This window comes from Myotis nattereri (assembly GCF_964212035.1).
Source record: "Myotis nattereri genome assembly, chromosome: 14".
Lineage (NCBI taxonomy): Eukaryota > Metazoa > Chordata > Mammalia > Chiroptera > Vespertilionidae > Myotis > Myotis nattereri.
This window is the reverse complement of record NC_138089.1, coordinates 25,109,061-25,125,701: the sequence shown is the minus strand read 5'-3', so window position 1 is coordinate 25,125,701 and position 16,641 is coordinate 25,109,061. Positions and strand designations below refer to the sequence as shown.

The window sequence follows — 16,641 nt, the reverse complement described above, 5'->3', positions numbered from 1 at the left end:
CCCCCCAGTTACTGTAGAATAGCTCCCGTTCCTCCCTCGGGTCACTGGAGTCTGGGCCTCATCACAGCCACTCTGCCTAATGTCCTCTGCCTGCCCTCCAATACAGGAGGCACACCACCAACTGAGTTTTCTTCAGTGCTTGTGCTGCTCGGATTCTTGCTATATTCTGGGGTGGGAGGGAGGGTAAGGCACTGGTCACTGGCCCCAAAGAAGCCCTCTGGTTACCCAAGTTTCACAAAATCCTTTATGCAAACAGGTCCCCCCTCTGGGGCTCAGGCCTTAGTCTTGGAACTGAGGAGAATAGCCACAAGACATTGTATGTGTCTCCCCATCTCCATTATCTCTACCCCAGGGATATGTGCACAGAACTTTGTCTTAGTGGCCCCTGTCCCTTCACCTAGACATATCCACCCATGCACGTGGGAGTTTGGAGGACCTAGACCAATAGTGCACAAGACCCCGCCAGCCTCTGGTTCCCGTGAGAGCTCAGCTGGGCCATCCACTGAACTTGCTTGGTGGGAAGGGACAAGGAAGCTCCTTAGCAGAGAGCATTTGCTGGACCCTCCAGGTGGCTCTATCCACTTTCTTCATTTGCAAAGGAGAGTCCTGTGTAGGGTTCCCTGCAACACCTGCCCCATCCCTCATGTCCAACCCTTTTATCTGGCCTTAAAAATTCTGACCTCATGGTTACTACTAATGACTGGAAAGTTTGGGTTGCCTAGTTAGTGGTAAATAACTAATAAATAACAGAGCCCTGCTGTTCCTTGTGATCTCAGCTGAGTCACCCCAGGCAGACCAGATTGCAGGTGGTGACAGAGCCCTGGATGGAATGGATGTTGGGAGAACAATATGTCTCTCCACATTTTCTCTCCTCCACCTCTCACCCAATCTACCTCCTGGGGAAGATGGTCTATGAGAGGCGATCACCTCACAGTTGCCTCTCTGAAGCATCTTCCTGCTGGGGAATAGGAACACCTGGCTCACTGTTCCCCATTCATCGTTCTTTCCATTGGCATCTCTTAGCTAAGTGGTCGGCAAACCGCAGCTTGTGAGCCACATGCAGCTCTTCGGCCCCTTGAGTGTGGCTCTTCCACAAAATACCACATGTGGGCGCACACGTACAGTGCGATTGAAACTTCGTGGCCCATGCGCAGAAGTCGGTATTTTGTGGAAGAGCCACACTCAAGGGGCCAAAGAGCCACATGTGGCTCGCAAGTCGCAGTTTGCTGAGCCGCAGTTTGCCGACCACTGTCTTAGGTGATTGCTTTCTTACCATAACTTTCTGCCTGGAAATTAACTAACTAGTCCCACTTTATGAGATTTGCCAGAGCTCTTAGTAAACCCTCAAGAGGGCACAGTGTAGAAGACCATAACTGAGAGGCCACACTTTGCAATTAGAGAGGGTGGCCCCTGGTTCCCATCAGGTGTTATCAAATATAAGCTGTGTTACCTTTGGCAGGTCATTTAAGCTCTCCAAGCCTGTTTCCTCAACATCTGATAGGGATATTAGTGACTAGTGACCCGGTGCACGGATTCGTGCACATTGAAAGGAAATTAATTAGAAGAAATATTTTAATATCGCTATTTGCCCTTTCTCTTAATAGAAGTGTCGACCAAATTCACAATCAACAATGACAGATTGAAATATGCATGCAATTGGCACCAGCAAGAGCTTTATATGTATCGCACATGCGCGAGTCAACTTAGCCTTTTATATATGTATAGAATAAACTTGCTTAATTAGACTTGCTTTCTGATGTAGCTAAACTTTTTCCAGCCCAGTGAAGCACCCCAACTTCTCATTCAGGTAATTGTCAGCAACACAGCAGGAAATATCAACACAAAGCAGATTATTATTGTAGATCACGCAGGGAGAACAAAGGGTAAAATATTTAACTGCAGCAGTGTTTGACTATATCCTGCACAGTGAGAAAACCTGAAGTCATTTTCAAGGTCCACCATCTCTTACTTCTTTTCAGTTGGGTCAAGTTTCTAAGCTTTCTAAATCTCCATTTTCCGGCTAATGAAAAGAAAATAGGATTTCACTGAGTCTCCTATCTACCTACTCCAGGACTTTTGTGAGAATCAAATGAGATGAGGTTTCACAGACATTTGGTTAAAGTGTGAAATGTTTGCACCTGGCTATAAAGCAAGTCCTGTTCTTGGGCTGAAGAAACTGCAAGGAGGCTAGTTGTCACTAGGGAGAGGAAGCAGAGTGTTGCTACGTGACATCATTACCTGGTGCCCACAGCGACCATTTTCAGGCTGGGCTGGGCTGTGAGCTGCATTTTGTGCCATGGGGTCTTGGCAGCGTCAGCTGCAATTTGGTGGGCTGTCACTCTGGGGTGGTGGCGGGCCTGTGTCCCACTTGGGGGAAGCCGAGTGTTGCTTTGGCGGCACCAGGTCAATTTGTAAATGGCCAGTGCATGTCATGACTGCATTGAGCATTGCCTCCTGGTGGTCAGTGCACGTCATAGCAGCTGGTTGGATGGTTGGACACTTAGCATATTAGCCTTTTATATATATAGATAGCTCCTGCCCTAACTCCACACAGATGATGAGGACACTGGGTGACTGCTGGTGGGGGATGTTATTCCTACAGGTGTGCCAGGTCAGTGCACAGCAGCCCGTCCAGACAGAATTACTCATGCGGTACCACCAGCTGCAGTCCAGACTGGCCACTCTCAAGATAGAGAATGAGGAGGTAAGTGAGCCCATCTGCCCTATAAGGGATTTCCTTACAAAGGCCTAACTTGTCCTGGGTACTCCACATTCGCCAAAGAACACATAATAAATTATGTGTTCATCTGTAAGATAGACTTTTACACAACCATTAAAATCATGCACACCAAGAATCTTGCAGGGGGAATGCTCACGAGATGCTGAGTTAAAGAAACACAAAGAGAAAGTAAAATTTTATGTTCAGTATTATCATAACTCAGGTAGACTAGAGTATGTGCATATGTATTTGTGTGTATTCACAGGCATAGAAAAAAGACTGGAAGGAAATACTTCCAAATGTTAATAGTGCTTATGTCTGGGTTGTGGATTAGAGGTGATTTCTGTGTTGTTGTTGTTTTTGTGCTTTTCTCTATTTTCTGTAATGTTATTTATGTTATTTTTATCATCAGAAATAATAATAGGTATTTTAAGGTATACAATTAAATGAACAACCCGAGGCACACTAAATGTGTCATGGATTCTGAGCCCCAAGGAACTTCTATCTTACCACGATCAGCATATCTCCCATGCAGCTGGTGGCACAGGATTACCACTGGGAGGGTACAAATGGAAAGCCCAGCTGTGGTGGTTCCATTCTGATGTGGACTGATGAAGCTAGGTGGGAAGAATTCTATTCCAGCCTGGATACCTTCATGCAGGGAGGATGTCAACCAACTGGTGAACACCAGGATGTGGGGAGAGGACAGGTTTTTCATTGAGAAGTGCATTCACAGCAGGCGATGGGAGCAGGGTCCTGTCTTCACATCTCAAGAGGGCTATCCTGGCAGAGAGGGCAGTTCACTCTGTCTTCAGAAAGGACAGAAGTAGGATGAACATGAATGTGAGACGGATTGTCACTCAGGATGATGACGAATCAAAGCAGTCCCTGGGGGGAAGTTTTGTGGAGACAAATTATATATTTGTTTTTTAAACCTGAGAAGAGAGAGGAGATGAACAAGTGTTTTCTTTATTTACTCCTGCCTACATCTTTCCACGAAGCATTTAAAAGTGTTTACATGGAACAATGTATGGATAATAATGTGAATGGAATTTAAATTGGAAATTAGGGCCACAGAAAGAATGAAGCGAGTGTTCCTCTGTAGAGGCTGTTCATGGTCATGGAATTCTCGATTTGGAACCTGAGCTTCTGTCAGGCTATCTTAGAAAGAACTGAGTCGTTAATGTATTCATTCAACAAGTTTTTATTGAGTGAATACTTATTCAAGTATTTCTTAAGCATATATTATGTGCTAAACATTGGGCTAAAATGCAGAGTAAAGTGAGTGAACAAGACAACATAGTGCCTTCTCTCATGGAGTTTATATTCCACTGAGAAAAGAGAGATAGTAATAAAAATGCAAAAGAAAACAAAGCAATAAATAATGAGTATGCAGATTATTAGACAGAGATAGGCACTAACTTAAAAATTGTAGTCAGGAAGCCTGATGTCCCCAGGAGGTGACATTTAAGTTGAGACCTGAGTGACTTCTCCTGGAAATGTTTTTGGAATGACACTCCATCAGATTATAGGGTTTGCTGTTTAAGCTCAAATCAGTGACGAGGTATTGTGAGGTGAGGGCTCGTGGGCCCTGCGTGTGTAGCCTTCCAGGGGTCCCACTCAATCCCAAGGCAGAAATCAGGATCCTGGAGAAATGACTGGACTGTGGTGTCTCGGCATCTCTCTTCCTCAAGGTTCTCTCTTCTGGGAGGGTTTTGATAGGACTCAGGTGGCAGATAGCTGGAGAGTTCATTCATGGAGGATGGCTGCTCACCTTACCCAATCTCTGTCCCAACCCTGAAGAGAACCAAGAGTGTTTATAGTGTTGTCCTTCCCATATAGTTTGGGGCTGTATAACCAGGTAAAGAGAAACAAACCAAGAAACCTCAGTTCCTTTTTCGTCACAATATTCTCCAAGGCTCTCTCTGGCTGAAGCAATCTAATAAAATGACTTTAGATTGGTCAACCTGGATGCTCACCCCAGCCAGCTAACAGGCCTTACTTTGCACATCAAAATAATGGGAATGATCATCTTTGTCCTGCCTGCCTCCTAGAGGCTTTGTGTGGAAGAAATAATGGTTAGGAAAAGGACTTTGAGGTGTCAAATGCATCCTGAGGCTAACGGTTTTCTGTCGACATGCTTCCCCAGGTGAGAAAAACCCTGGATGCCACCATGCAGACCTTACAGGACATGCTGACCGTGGAGGACTTTGATGTCTCTGACGCCTTTCAACACAGTCGGTCCACAGAGTCTGTAAAGTCGGCTGCCTCTGAGACCTACATGAGCAAGATCAACATCGCCAAAAGGAGAGCCAACCAGCAGGAGACAGAAATGTTTTATTTTACAGTAAGTGGACCCAGAACCCGCTGTCTGCTTTCCCGCTGGCACTGACTTCTGAAGATCAGCCCAAGCTAGTGGGAGCCAGTGAAACCACCTGGGTCAGTTAGACCGACAGTCCTTCCAACATGCTTCCCAAATTAGGTTGCCTGGCATGTCTTTCTGAAATACAGAAAGTGAATCACCAGTGATAGTATCGGCATTGATCTTGAATTGATGGTTATTGTAATGTTCCTGTTCTAGGAAAAAAACAAACTGTGTTCACTTAGGGTGAGAGGAAAATGGTAATGGAGCCAAATGCAAGCCCCAAGTAACAACCCTGAAGTTTAGCGAATGGTTGTCGTGCTGCGTTGTCTTAAATTGGGGTGCAGGCTTTGAAAACAGTGCCCTGCGTGATCCATGTAAATTGCTGGTGAGTTGCCAGGCCTTCATGTAAAATTCCAGATGGCTAACATTCCACTTGGCCAGGGACAGGAGGAACACAGATAAGGGCCATCAAGGCTGTAGTTCAACCTGTGATTGGTGAACATAGAATTTGGGGTTTTAAGGGACCTTAAATCTTCCATCTGACGCGTTATCCCATTCAACCATATCTCTTCAAAAAGTCATCCAGCTCTGCTTGAACAGTCCCAAGTTGAAAAGCTCCCTCCTTCCCCTAGCAGCCCTTTTGTTTGGCCTGTGGCTGGCTATAGATATTATAATGTTTTCCTTTATCTCTGTTCTCTTCAAAAATCTGCCTCACTGGGATTTCTGGTCATTGATCTTGATTCTGTTCTCCGGGGTTATCCAGAGAACGGCTAATTCTACAGGACAGTCTTTGGTGTGGTCGCAGGGAGTTGGGTTTTCATTTCCAGGTTAGACATATCTGGTTCTTTCAGTCCTGCCTCATAAGCTTTCCCTTTGAGATGCCTCTCATGTATCCTAGTGACTCTTTCCTGGACATGTTCCATTTGTCGAAACCTCTTCCAAAATGAGACTCCCAGCAGTGTGGTCTGACCAGCACAGGCTAGAGTTAAACTCTCACCTCCTTCCACAGTAGGTGCTATGTTCCTTTTCATGTGTCCTAAGATCATATTCCCTTTTTTAAATAAAGTTAAGTTAATACCAATTAAATCTCTATTCCCTATGCACCAACATTAAACCAGGTTGCCCTCCTCCTGAAGGATGAGTAGGTGACGTCTTGGGTAGGTCTCATGTTTATCATATCAATTAGAGATCTTCTTCATGGATTCAGTGCATGGCTCTAGACTGACACGATCCTGATCCAGTTGTTCACCATATATGCTGTCTCTTCAGACCTTGTGTGGTCTTCAGACTCAGTGAGTGTGGCTTCCAAACCTTAATGTTTGTCAATAAAAAAAAATAATGGATATGTCAGGGGCAAGGCCAAAGACAGAGTCGTTCGAAACAGGCCAATAGGCTAATACTGACTACCCTTCTGTCTCTGGGGCCTGCAGAGCCCTTCCTCCTCCAGAGCAGGGCCAGGTGAAGAAAGACCTGTTCCCAGCTCCTCTCTGACAGGTCCAGTAGAACACTCGCGCTCAGCCGTGTGCCCCAGGGATGGTTCAGTCTTTGTTGCTCTTGGCCCAGAAGCACAGTGGAGCTTTGATGACTGAAGAAGCCCTCTACTCAGAGCTCCCACAGTCCTCACCTGACAACGGCGCCTTTCACTGCTCCCGTTCCCCTGAGCTTTCTTTGTGGTCCCAGAACTGACCTGAAATGCCTGCAGCCCTCACGGGATTGGGCAACTGGGGTCTGATGGGGAAGAGCAAAGGAGCAGCCGCAGAGGCCCCCTTCCCCCACACTGGGGTCCTTGGGGTGACACGCTCTCCCTTTAACCTCCCAGTCCCAGAGGTCCATTCCAGAGCAGAGATTGGAGACTTGGCCCTGTGATCTGTAATGTCTTTGTGCTTTGTGTCTTACAGAAATTTAAAGAATATGTGAATGGCAGTAACCTCATCACTAAGCTGCAGGCCAAGCACGACTTACTCAAGCAGACCCTGGGTGAAGGTGAGTCAGGTAGTGGAGGCCTGTGAGGAGGGGTTGTCTTCCCAACTGGGTTCTGTTGTGGCCCCTTGAGCTGTCTTAGCTTGAGACACAGCGCAGTTGGCAGAATGAGGCCTGGTACTGGTGCCACCTCCTAGGACTGGGTAGGCTGCTACAGTTTATCATCTATAGCCTTGGGACAAATGCTGAGAGGGGTCCAGTCTGACTGCAGAAATAGGGAGAAAACACAGGTTTTAATTTAGGTTATATGGAGAGTCTAAGGCAAAGAGATAAAGGGCCCCCCAGTAGGAATTGGGGTGAGACTACAGAGACATGGGAGTCTGCATGAATGCTTTCCAGCAGATTCCCTCTGCCAGGAACTATTGGAGTGTCCAGGATTCTAGGTCCAAAAAAGAAAAATACATATGTGTAAGGCACAGTTTGGTCCTTGAGGGGCCCAAGGACTAGGCTTAAAACTACCCAAAGTAGTTTATGACAGTTGGAATAAAACCCCAGCGACTCTCATAACATATGAGGCCTTATGTCATTTGACCTCTGCCTGCTTCCCTGATCTCATCTTCCATTCTCTACTTCCTTACTGTGCTCTAGCCACTCAGCACTGTTCAAAACTCATTGAGCTTTTTTTCTACCCCAGGGCCTTGCCCTTTACTAGATCATTCTTTTATCCTTGTCGGTACACATCCCAGTGTCTGTGCTCTGGCCACACAAGCCCTCCCTTACACTGTCCCCTCAGCAGCTATCAAGTGGGCTGCTGGATCTCCAGATGCTTGGCAGTTGTGACCCCCATGCTTTAGAGCAGGGGTGGGCAAACTTTTTGACTCGAGGGCCACAATGGGTTCTTAAACTGGACCGGAGGGCCGGAACAAAAGCATGGATGGAGTGTTTGTGTGAACTAATATAAATTCAAAGTGAACATCATTACATAAGAGGGTACGGTCTTTTTTTTTTTTTAGTTTTATTCATTTCAAACGGGCCGGATCCGGCCCACGGGCCGTAGTTTGCCCACGGCTGCTTTAGAGGAATGGATTTCCCAGCCCCAAGGTATTTATAATCTGGCTGGGATACAAGTCATGAATTCATAAAAAACTAAATAACAATAAAATTGTCACACAGAAAGGCTAGATGAATTGCCACATGGACAGCACGGATTCTGAGGGCAGTGAGTCAGGAGAGGAAGGGATCACCATGGGCCCAGGAGAACTGGAAATGCTTCAGGAAGGTGGACAGCTAGGGGTTGGAGGAATAACCAGGGCTTTAAAACTAAAACCAATGGAAATTTTCCAATTAACTTTATTGATATGTAACATATATACAATAAGATGCACCCATTTTATGTATAGAAATCAGTATTGATAGACATATACGCCCCGGTATAACCACTCACATCAAGATGCAGATCATCTCCATCACCCCAAAAGGTCCCTTGTGCCTCTTTGCAGTCATTCCTCAAGCTACCACTGCTTTGATTTCTATCAGCATAGATTAGCTCAGTGTGTTCCATCTGGTGAGGCTGGGGAACTTTGGGCAGGGGGAGGGGAGGGCCAAGGATGGAAATGTTCTGTATCCTGATTTGGGTGGTGGTTATAAATGGGTGTATATATTTGTCAAAACTCACTGACTGAGGGGTAAGGGTGAGGAAGAATCAGTTGTTTCTTCATTTCCTCCCACCCCTCTACATGCTGCCCATCCTGACATTTCAGTATTGGGCCAGGTGAGTGGGGCCATTGAGGAGTGTGGGAAACACAACAGCGGGAATGGAGGAAAAGAGGCAGAAAGTCCTAGAGAGGAGATTGGTGAGTGTGTGACATGTGAGATGGTGGCTACTGAACTTTAATTTCAAGATCAGATGCCCTAGGTTTAGAAAACTAGATATTCTTTGAAAAAATAAGATCCCAGATGAGAAAGTGCTCTCGCCAGCTCCCTCATGAGTGATCTCAGATGCAACCTGAATGGCCTTCATGAAATACCACTACTAATAGCTTTGTTTGGAATAACTCCAAAAAAGAAAAATCCAGATGGCCCCACTCACCTGGCCCAATCCTGAAATGTCAGGATGGGCAGCATGTAGAGGGGTGGGAGGAAAAGAGGAAACACCTGATTCTTCCTCACTGGTCTTGCAGGTTTATGGAGCCCTTCCAGCGGTTCTCAACCTGTGGGTCGCGACCGTCGGAAAACACATATAGCATATCAGATATTTATATTACGATTCATAACAGTAGCAAAATTACAGTTATGAAGTAGCAACGAAAATAATTTTATGGTTGGGGGTCACCACAACATGAGGAACTGTATTAAAGGGTCGTGGCATTAGGAAGGTTGAGAACCACTGCTGGACACACCTTGCTCTGAGATGTGATTTACCAGTCTTTTCTCTGAGAGTTGAGCTGAATAGCAACAAGAAACTGCAGGAAAATGTAGCTTCCAAAGTATAAGGGCAGCAAAGAGTGAGCCATCTACAAGACTCACCACTGTCCTGTTCTCTAGTAAGCCAGCAGTGGGAAAGCCACTGTGTTCCTTTCGATAACTGAGATGGGGGCGTCTTAATAAATTTTTTGTTTTAGACTAGTTTTAGATTTACAGAAAAGTTGCAAAGGAAGTACAGAATTCCCGTGTACTCCATGTCTTATTTCCCTTATTATTAACACCTTACATTAATACAGCATATTTGTCACAATTAATGAATATTGGTACATTATTATTAACTAAAGTTAATAAATTACAGAATTAATAAAAAAAACTGAAGCTGAGACCAAATCTTTTTGTTGTTGTTTAGTGCATGATAAAGGTGTATGTGGATTCTTAGGACATTGGGTGAAAGGGAGAATTTTCAACCAGGAGAATTTGCACCAACTTAGACTGATAAAGTTCTTGCCCGTTGGGCAAGGGGGAGGCATGGAATAAGCAGGCCAAAGAGCTCAGAAGTTTGGCTAATTCATTTTTCCAGTATCAATGAATGGTTCACCTTTACCTGAGTGCATTGACTTCCATTCAGTAGAAAGCCCTTCTAAAAGTGGGGCAAGGGCAGGGTTAAACCTGCATCAATGGCCTTCTTATTTCATAGGAGAGCTATTTTGCATGGGGGGGGAACAATGTGGAAATTTTGAAAACGGGGGAGAGATATGGGGCCAAATGGAATACTTTTCCTGAAAAAATACAAGTGTGTGGGTTTTTTTTAATGAAATAAAGTATCATGTTGAATGCTTTGCCAGCATTCTATTTTCATAAGTTAGGGAAAACACAAAGTCTTTTGGGTCACCTTCACTTAGAAGTGAATTTTTGAACACAATCAATTCCAGACACATAAATAAAAAAGCTCCTGTGTGCCCCACAAATTGGCATTCTTATTATAAATAATATCACTGCCACATCTTGGGAACAAGAGAGCCCACCCTTATATGCCTTTGGTTGTTGCTATGTTGTTTTATTGGCCAGAGAATTCTTAGTTTATCATCTCTGAGTCTTAGAGCTTTGACCTTTTTATTGCTCTGGGTAGTCTGTAATCTCCAGGGCTTACTCACAAGATACAGATGGTTTTGCAATTTACTAGAGCCCCTCAAGGATGAATGGTGCATCGTCTATTAAAGGGAAGGGACATAACCTTTCAGGCCAAGATTTAATAGTGCATTACTGAGCACAGTGTCCACCAGGACCAGGCAGTCTGACCTTTTAGAAAATGACTGAGCCACTGAGTATAAAATATTTCTTTTTAATCTCAACAGGTCTCAGAAGGTAAAGGGCAGAGCACTTTTTATTTCTGATATTTGTTAGAAGTTGAGACAACAGACTCCAAAAGATGCTGGTGATGGGGTTCTTGAGAGCTGGGGTTGGTCTAAAGCTGAGGAGCATGTAGTAGAGTCCTCGCCAGAGGAAAGGTTGCCTGAGTGTATGCTGGACTTCCACCACAGGACCTAACCCTCTGATCCCTGCCCTCCCTGCCCTGACTGTCCCTTCATCTGTCCATCCTCTATGTATACAAGACAGACAAGGTTCCTGCCCTTATGGGGAAGAGAGACCTCAAACAGTAACAAACTATAAAGAATTATAACTGCGATAAGTGCCATGAATGGAAAATTCGGGCTGAGATCAGCTGTGGCGGGGGGAGGGGCAGCAATGGGGTGGCCTGCTTTAGGTTGGGTGATCAGAGAGGCCTCAAAAGGGAGGTGCTGGTTAAGCTGAGACCGAAAAGAGGAGAAGGCATCAGTCACATGTAAAACTGGGGAAAGAGTGTTGGGACCGAGAGAACAGCACGTGCAAAGGTGTGGGGAATACATGGAAGAGGGGGAGCAGGAAACTCCCCCTGGATCCCCTTTACAGTCAGCACAGGCCACTGGCTCAGCCCTTTCATGGGTTGCCATTGGCTCCTACTCAGGGTCTTGGGTCCACATGAAAATTCTCCTCAGCTTGGTGTCTGATAGGAAGTTGCCCCAGACCCCAGACACACAATCAAGTTTGTTCTACCTGACTTTTCTATTCTTCTGCTTTGGTCTGGCTCCAGTTCAGCCAGCTTCAGTCACTCTTGTGACTGCTTGTGGCTTTGGTCAGGAATTAAGGAATTGTGTGTTGGTTTGTTCTAAGTTCTGTTTTCAGATCTCTGCTACTCTCTTCCTCCCCTCACTTCTCTCCCTAGCCCCGTTCAGCATTGTTTTCTGCAGGGAAAATAATTGCTCAGTTCTTTCTTTTAAAAAGTCCCTTCATGTGACTGCTGGATGGGGTTCTAGAGTCTAGAGCTGCGCTGCCCAATATGGTGGCCACTACCACGTGGCTGTTGAGCCATTGAAGCGTGGCCAGTCTGAATTGAGATGTGTAAAGTGAACACCAGATTTCAAAGTTAGTGCCCCCCCCCCCAAAGAACACAACATATCTTATTAATTTTTATGTTGATCCACATTGAAATGAGCATGTTTTTTATGTGTTAGATTAAATACAATATGTTATTAAAATTAATCTCACCTGTTTCTTTTTACTTTTTGTAATGTGGCTTCTAGACATTATGGCTTGCATTATTTTCGCATTGGACAGCGTGGTCTAGAGGTCTGCTCCTGCTCCATGAAAGGAATGAAGTACTGAGTCATGCTGTATGGAAGGACTTCAGAAGCATTAGGCTCAGTGAAAGAAGCATGAGGCCACATCTCTCATGGTTCCATTTTAGGAAGTGTCCAGTATAGGCAGATCCGAAGAGGCAGAGAGAGGATTAGTAGATTCATGGTTTCCAGGGGCTGGCGGTGAGAAGATGGCGAGACTGTGAATTGGCACAAGGGATCTTTCCCATGTGATGGAAATGCTCTAACATCGAATTGTAGGTGACGGCTGCATAAGTTTGGATAGTAACTAAAAATTATTGAGGTGTACATTTCAAGTGGGTGAATTTTATGATATATAAATTATGCCTCCGTAAAACTGTTCAAAATTAAAAAGGGGGCAGTCTAGGAGTGCAGGGGGATGTGGAATCTGGAGATAAGATTAGGGAGTCCTCAGTAAGCATTTGAGATCGCCTAAAGAGGGTGCACAGAAAGAGAAGAGAAGGCGGTGCGGGTATATGTTCTAGGAGCATTCCGACATTTAGAGGTTGGAGGTGGGCAGATGAGGAGGTGACAACGAGAGAAACTGAGGAGCAGCCTGGAGGGGAGGAAGGACACCTGAGATGAGGACCTGGGAAGTGTGGGTCCATGAAAAGCAAGAGGAGGACGCTTCTAAGAGGAAGGGAGCAATGAGCTGAGTTGAATGGTGCTGAGAAGTCAGATAAGAGCGGAGAGGGCATTGGACTCAGCCACACAGAGCCGGCTGGCTCCATGGAGTGGTGAGGGCAGAAGCCACGCAGTTGTGGAGGGAGGAGGGACAGTGACTGACAGCTCCTTCGGGAAGTGCTGCTGTACGGAGAGCTGAGAAATGCGGACGTAGTTAGAGGGAAAGCTAAAAAGCTAGCATATACATATCCAGAATATGTCTCTATGCGACTGGAATGATCTAGAAGGGAGGAAATTGGTAATGCTAGCTAGAGAGAGAGGAGGCACTTGCAGGAACAGGGCTCCTGAGAAAAGTAGAGGGAGGAGCCCCAGAGCACAGGGAGAAGGCCTAGGCTTTGGCAGAAGCAGGGTGCTTCCTCAGGAGTACCGGCAAGTAGCTGGTGAGTGGGTGGGTGCAGGTAGGTGGGCAGGTCTCTTGGAAGCAACACCAAGACCCCATCTTACTGATTTTTCTTTTCCACGGAAGGAAGTGAGCAGGTCCTCAGCTGTGAATGAAGGATGGGAGTGGGTAGCAGGGTTGAGGAACAACAAGAAAGTATCTTGTGGCTGCTATACTTCAGGGCCAGTGAATCTTTATTGATATAAAGCAATGCCAGTCACTGGCTTTAGCGTGCAGAGGGAATCCCCTGGGGGTGCTTGTAAAATGTAGATTCAGGGGTTCTTATCTCCAAGTCTGACTCAGAAGCCCATGCAAGAGCCCAGAAACCTGCCTTTTTAGCAAGGGTCCCAGGTGGGACTCTGATGCAGACTGTAGTTTGAGAATCACTGAAAAAATGTATGTGAACAATAAAAATGAAATGTATGTGAACATAGCCCCACCAATAGGAGGTACTGGGATGTGATAAGAGGCAGTTCTTTCCAACAGACCATACCTCAGGCATGGTTTTGTTCTTCATTTCACAAATAATCAAGACCAGTTGTTTTTTGTTTTTAGGAAAAATAAATGAATGTTCTCTGGTTAAAAAACAACTAAACATCAATATATACCTTTCTTTCCAGGGGAAAGAGCAGACTGTGGCACAACCAGGTAAGAGCTGGGCATCTTGTTTTGTCTCACCTGCTACCCTGCTGTGGGAGGGGAGGAAGTGGGAGGAGTAGGAGAGGAGGGGACGGGAAGGCAGGAAACAGACACTGCTGGGAGCTCAGATGGGCTGGGGTTTCTGAGAGCGGGCCAGCTCTTCCACACTGTCCCGAGGGGATGGTGTTTTTGTGGCTGTTCTGCTGGTTCTAGCCTTAGATGGAAGCCATGCCCCCGCCAGGCTGGTGATGGGGAGGGTGCTTTCAGAGCTGCTATGGGTCAGTGGGGTACCCCCCACTCCATGGCACTGGCCATCCAGTGGGACAGTAATATGTATTGCAGTGGCTGAGGGCAACCGGTAGAGGCCAGAGGCTGTGCGGTAGCGGTTGACTTGTCTTCCTATCTGTTATATGGCTGCTGAGCAAACTGCCCAGCTGAGCTGGGGGGCCCAGCCTAGGGTCCCCATTTGCCAAGGCTTTGGATTTGGCTGGAATTGCACACATCTGGATATATGCATGCGCATACCCACATAAGCGTGCGCAGACGCCCCGAACCCTGGCTTTGGACCTCACCCGCACTTGGATGGGGAGTCCCTCGTTGGGAAAATAACAAACGGGCAACTCTGCTTTCTCTCCAGCTTGCTCAGCATTACCCTTTGTGCTTTCCCCTGAGCAGACCAGAGCCAGTGAACACTTTCCACTCAGCAGCTGGTAGCTGACGGCTGACTTCAGCGACTGGACCATTCCTCCACTTTCCGAGTTTAGATCCATAAGCAGGCCTGTCATTGCCCAGGTTGTTCTTAGAGCCCGTCTGTTCCGAGCTCCCAGCAATAGCTCTCCTACTGCCCAACATGCATTCAGCCATGACCCAGAGGCCTGCCCTTTTCCATCAGGTGCCTCATCCAGGGCCCGGTGACCTGATCACATCCTTCCCCACAAATTCTTCCCTGTGACCCAGAATCCTGGAAAGCTGTCGTACTTGGCAGGAGGGAGGATGAACCCTGCACTCTCTCCTCATCTGGAAGGGAATTGGCTGGGAAGAGGCTTGGAAAGCCCTGGGGTTTTCAATTTGCCAGGCCCAGGATGGCGGAGACTGAGGGCGTCCAGAAGCTTAGCCTGTGCAACTGTCCCTCTGGGAACATCTGGATGATTCATTATGCCAGGCGAGGACCTCTGGCACATGGGTCAGTAGATGTGCAGGGTCACTTTCTAAGAAACTTTTAGAAACAGACCCTTTATTTACGTACTTATTTATTTATTTATTCTGGCAAGAGGGTGTTATCTTAGTCCCAAAGCAACAGAAGCCACATTTTACACCAAAATTTGCAAATGGTAAAACAGATGGGGGATGACTTGAACTGTCCCCCGTTTCCTGTGAATTCCTAGAATTTACGTGGGAGAAGATTGTTCCAGCAGGTTGCAGCAGAGAGCTGTCATCAGTCCTTGGCCAGGTCCCAAGATCTACCTCAGAGAAAAGTGGAGGGTTTTTTATTATTTTTTATTTGGGGGGCGGAGAATTTTGTTTTTTAATAAAGCCCACCAAGATGTTGTCTTCCATACCCTCTTTGACCCAGCACCTGGGAAACCCAAGTTAGGATTACTAGGCCTCCCACGTAGACACATTGCACTATATTGAAAACCCAACCGTCTGCACTCTGGTCCTTGGCCACGGTCAAAGGCAAATTTGTTAGTAAACTAAAAGCTTCCCCTTACTCTCACAAATCATTTTTGACTTATTGTGCAATGAATTGTCAACTTGGTAATGGTTTTTAAGTTCATCTGAAAGGCCCTGGGTGAGATGTTTCTATACAGTGGCTCTCTGTATTTCCTGTGGTTTCCTGCCCAAGGTCAGTGTCTTCGTGGATAATCACTTGAGCAGGTCCCCTCAGCCAAGTCACAGCTGGCCTTGTATAGATAGACCAGTTTTTGCACATGAGCTTTTTCTCATACTTAAGAACCTTATCTCATGATAGCCCAAATTCGTAATAGCCCTGTAATTTAGGCTGAACAGACACCATAATGCATTTGAAAAGTGTATGGTAAATGTCAAAGCCAGATGCAAGTGTAAGGTTTGATCATTCAAACCAAAGACTGTCTTCCCTAATCCAGGTCAGTTTGCCCCTATGGTCTGGATTAGAGGTGAAATCACTGGAGATTTCTGTCCAAACAGATACAACCCAACGAACACCCAGGCATAGCCTCCAAGAACCTGACCACCATTGGACTGCACTATTTGGACAGTTTATTATCTGGGGAAGACTCTCATCACCATCCTTTTGGTCACAGTAATTTTGAGGCCAAGTGCTGTGTTGCCAACATACGTTAATTTTCATCTTGGTTGAAAGGCAGAAAGGGGACATTGGTCTCTGGTTTCTCTATCTTCCTCTCTGTGGCTTTCTCTGTTCCCGTTTTCCCTGCCTCTCTCTCTTTCTTTCTTTCCTTTTTGCTCTGCAACTGAGCAGCAGAAGAGATGGAAGGCTTAGGCTGCCCCACTTTCCTTGGCTGAGCTGCCCCCCTGCTCCCCACTTTGTGCCCCACCCAGCATTTCAGTAAGTCGGTATCTATTTGATGTCATGCAAAGTTGGGATAGCTACGTTTCCTTGTCAGATTCCAGTCAGTGCACAGAGCACCACACAAAGAAAGAAATACCTGTGATTCCAACAGTCTTGTTTTCTTGGATTTTTGTAGGAGAAATGGAGAAAAGTATCCTATTTTCCCTTTATTCCATTTTATCAACTTAAAGGAAAAAAATCCTTAGGACTTATTTTAAGGAAATCCACCAGCTGGGCACCAAGATATTTTGATATGGGGTGTCC

The 16,641-nt window shown here is 46.0% G+C and overlaps 1 protein-coding gene across 3 annotated transcripts in view; it reads left to right on the top strand.

The window, feature by feature from the left end:
• The window catches only part of SRGAP3 (SLIT-ROBO Rho GTPase activating protein 3), a 221,671-nt gene that overhangs the window by 163,499 nt on the left and 41,531 nt on the right, over nucleotides 1-16,641 (top strand). For 2 of the 3 annotated variants that reach the window (XM_081106102.1, XM_081106103.1), the window contains exons 8-11: nucleotides 2,603-2,704; nucleotides 4,869-5,066; nucleotides 6,983-7,067; nucleotides 13,808-13,835. In XM_081106102.1, coding sequence (XP_080962228.1) covers nucleotides 2,603-2,704; nucleotides 4,869-5,066; nucleotides 6,983-7,067; nucleotides 13,808-13,835 — 413 coding nt within the window. Of the gene's footprint in view, nucleotides 1-2,602; nucleotides 2,705-4,868; nucleotides 5,067-6,982; nucleotides 7,068-13,807; nucleotides 13,836-16,287; nucleotides 16,375-16,641 lie in introns of all 3 variants that reach the window. The other variant, XM_081106104.1, reaches the window with a different exon arrangement.